Source organism: Wasmannia auropunctata, unplaced genomic scaffold (assembly GCF_000956235.1).
Source record: "Wasmannia auropunctata unplaced genomic scaffold, wasmannia.A_1.0 LD270753.1, whole genome shotgun sequence".
NCBI classification, from domain to species: Eukaryota; Metazoa; Arthropoda; class Insecta; order Hymenoptera; family Formicidae; genus Wasmannia; species Wasmannia auropunctata.
Window position 1 is genome coordinate 15371 of NW_012092137.1, and position 2783 is coordinate 18153.

General features: G+C 26.9%; 1 protein-coding gene across 1 annotated transcript in view; it reads right to left on the reverse strand.

Annotated features, from left to right (window-relative positions):
• Window positions 1–2099: 2099 nt before the first annotated feature.
• LOC105462109 overlaps window positions 2100–2783 on the reverse strand; it is a gene marked incomplete at its 3' end in the record, with an annotated part of 8821 nt that continues 8137 nt past the window's right edge. The window contains exons 5-6 of the mRNA XM_011708641.1: window positions 2566–2695; window positions 2100–2457 (exon numbers count right to left, since the gene is read on the reverse strand). Coding sequence (XP_011706943.1) covers window positions 2100–2457; window positions 2566–2695 — 488 coding nt within the window. The remainder of the gene's footprint in view (window positions 2458–2565; window positions 2696–2783) is intronic.

A 2783-nucleotide genomic window follows, 5' to 3' on the forward strand; every position in this document is an offset into this window, starting at 1 on the left:
TAAAAAAAAATTACATACGGGATTCGATTGTCCACAATTTGTCCGCATTTGTCCAACAATAATCGTTTTTTGTCCACCTTGTTACAAAAAATTATAAACAAAAAAAAATTAGAGCAAATTTTGTCAAAAACACTCATAAGTGTATTTATCTTCAAATTACATACGGGATTCGATTGTCCACAATTTAATCGCATATGTTCACAAATAATTATTTTTTATTTACTTTGTTAAACGGAATTATAAATAAATGAAAAGTAAGATCAAACATTGTAACTCATGAGCACTCATAAGTGCGTTTATCTTTAATTTGCATACGGAAATCGATTGTCCACAATTTATCCACATTTGTTTATAAACACTTGTTTATTACTATATAAATAGTACATAAATGGTACACAAAAAATTATTGCAAGTATTGTCGCACTACAGTGTTCATTGCACGCACGCGCGCACATACATACACACACACACACACACACACACACATATGCACGCACGCACTCTTTTATACTACTTACACGTACATCAACTATACTCTTATATCAATATTAAGATGTCAAAGTTAAAAATAAAGTAGAATTATAGTATCTACATGCTTTTTTAACATGTAAACCAATATTTTAAAATAAATTCATAGTGTTAAATTTATTTAAACGGAGTAAGAAAAACTATTTAAAATTAAATTTAAAATTAAAAATAAATGTTATGTAATATTTTATTTACTTAAAGAATACAGACAATGTCGATAATGCATAACTGGAAAATTTTTCACATACAATTTTAAAATAATAAGAATGTTATTTTATAAAAATTTGCTTATTGTTCTCCAACATTATTTTAATATTGCGCGACATAAAATATCGTATAAATAATAGTACTTAAATAGTACATAAAAATTAAACCGAAAATCATATATGTGGGAAGAAGCATGACAACTTTATATTATAGTAACACAAAACTAAAATAATTTGAAAAGTAAAATTAAAACCAACACAATTTAATAAATAAAAATTATATCAAATACTTGTTAATATATTAATTAAAATATAATGTTTTATATATATTATACTCTTATAAAAATAATAGTACATGGACGTATTTGTATTTTACATGGATTTGTAACAAAATGAAATTTATTGCACATGTCATCATGTTCTCTCCATGTACCGGTTATGCTACGAGAAAATGATGTAAAATGTCCAGAAAGATAACGTACAATACCAGCTAAAATGTATGTTTTGTTTTGTACATTAATTTTTTCAGGAATATCACTGAAATTTATTCCACGTGGATATTTAATTTTATTCATCTGGAAGAAGATTTCGGGATCAAAAAACAAATATAATTGCGTTATTTTGCTAATTTGCACTTGTGATTGACAAGATTTACATGTGGCTGTATCTATGCTAAAAAAATGTGAAATAAAATTAAGAAACATTTGTTTGAAATCTTCATTTACCAATTGTATTTCATTTACGTCTATAACAAATAATTTCTTAAATTTAATTTCATAGTTTATACACTTTCTTACTTCTTCAAAAATTGGTAAATCTGCCATTAATTTATTTAGCAAAAAATTAGGATTAGTTGTACAATCAACAATGTTATTATGCATTTCAAAAATGGTGCATAAAATCGCAGCTCGTTCTTGATAAAGCAAGTTATTAATTCCTTCGTTAGCATATTTTTTTTATAAAAGTTAAAAATAAATTTTCCGAATTTTCGTCTAAACAATTTTTAAATGTCGAATAATTACAATACGCAAATGTTAATATTTTAGCTAACGAATCGAAAGCACATGTGTTTTTAATATATATTTTTTGTCTATTAATAATGACTACGTTGCAGCTGCTTCCATTTCTCAATATTTCGTCCTTTCGTTTTCTCAACGGTCTGTCACATATAAGTTGTATATCCGGACATTGCTTCAAATATTTACCCCTTTGGCGATTAACTTTGTTTTCAGTTAGTGGCTTTTGTTTAGGTTTAGTTTTATTTTTTTTGCTTACTAATTTATTTTCCTTATTTTCGTTATTAATATTTTTATCTAAGTCTATTTCTGAAATTGTAATTGAACTCTTCGTAAAATCATTCATTACTTGTTTGTCAGCTTGAATTTGTCCTTCCGATTTCTTTGATTTTCTTGCTTCAATATTTAAACCTTTCCAGTTTTCTTGTTCTGTTAAATAATTATAGTTATTAACAATACTTTCTGTTTCTTCATCTGACATATTAAACTCAACTTTGCTTTTTTTCGCTGTTTTATTATTGTCTTCTGCCAATGCAATTTTTTCATTTACACGTTTAATTGCAGCATGTTCTAATTTCGATATACTTTCGATTGATTCGATATGACGAACAACAAACTTATCAGGGCGCATTGGTTTGTAATCTATTCCCAAATCTGAATGTTTTAAATCTTTAAAATAGGCTTCGCGTCTAGAAGATGTTGCTACACTGGATGATGAAGGAAAATATCCTGTCATTATATCTGTCTAAATAGGAAAATGTTTTGCTAATTTGACTAAATAGTTTACAAGTTCAGGACAATAAAAAGCGTTGTACCTATCAGTTTCTACACTTTCATTTACTTTACATTCAGCCTGTTCTCTAATGTTATCTACAAAATTAACCAAATCATTGTTTACGTCCAAATCGTCCGGATAATTATACTCTTTATCATTATCGCTATCGTCTGTAAAAGTAAAAGTTTTAATCTTTTCGAATAAATAGGATTGTTTTGTGGCACAAATGACGTCATTACCAGCAGCATCTTTGCCATC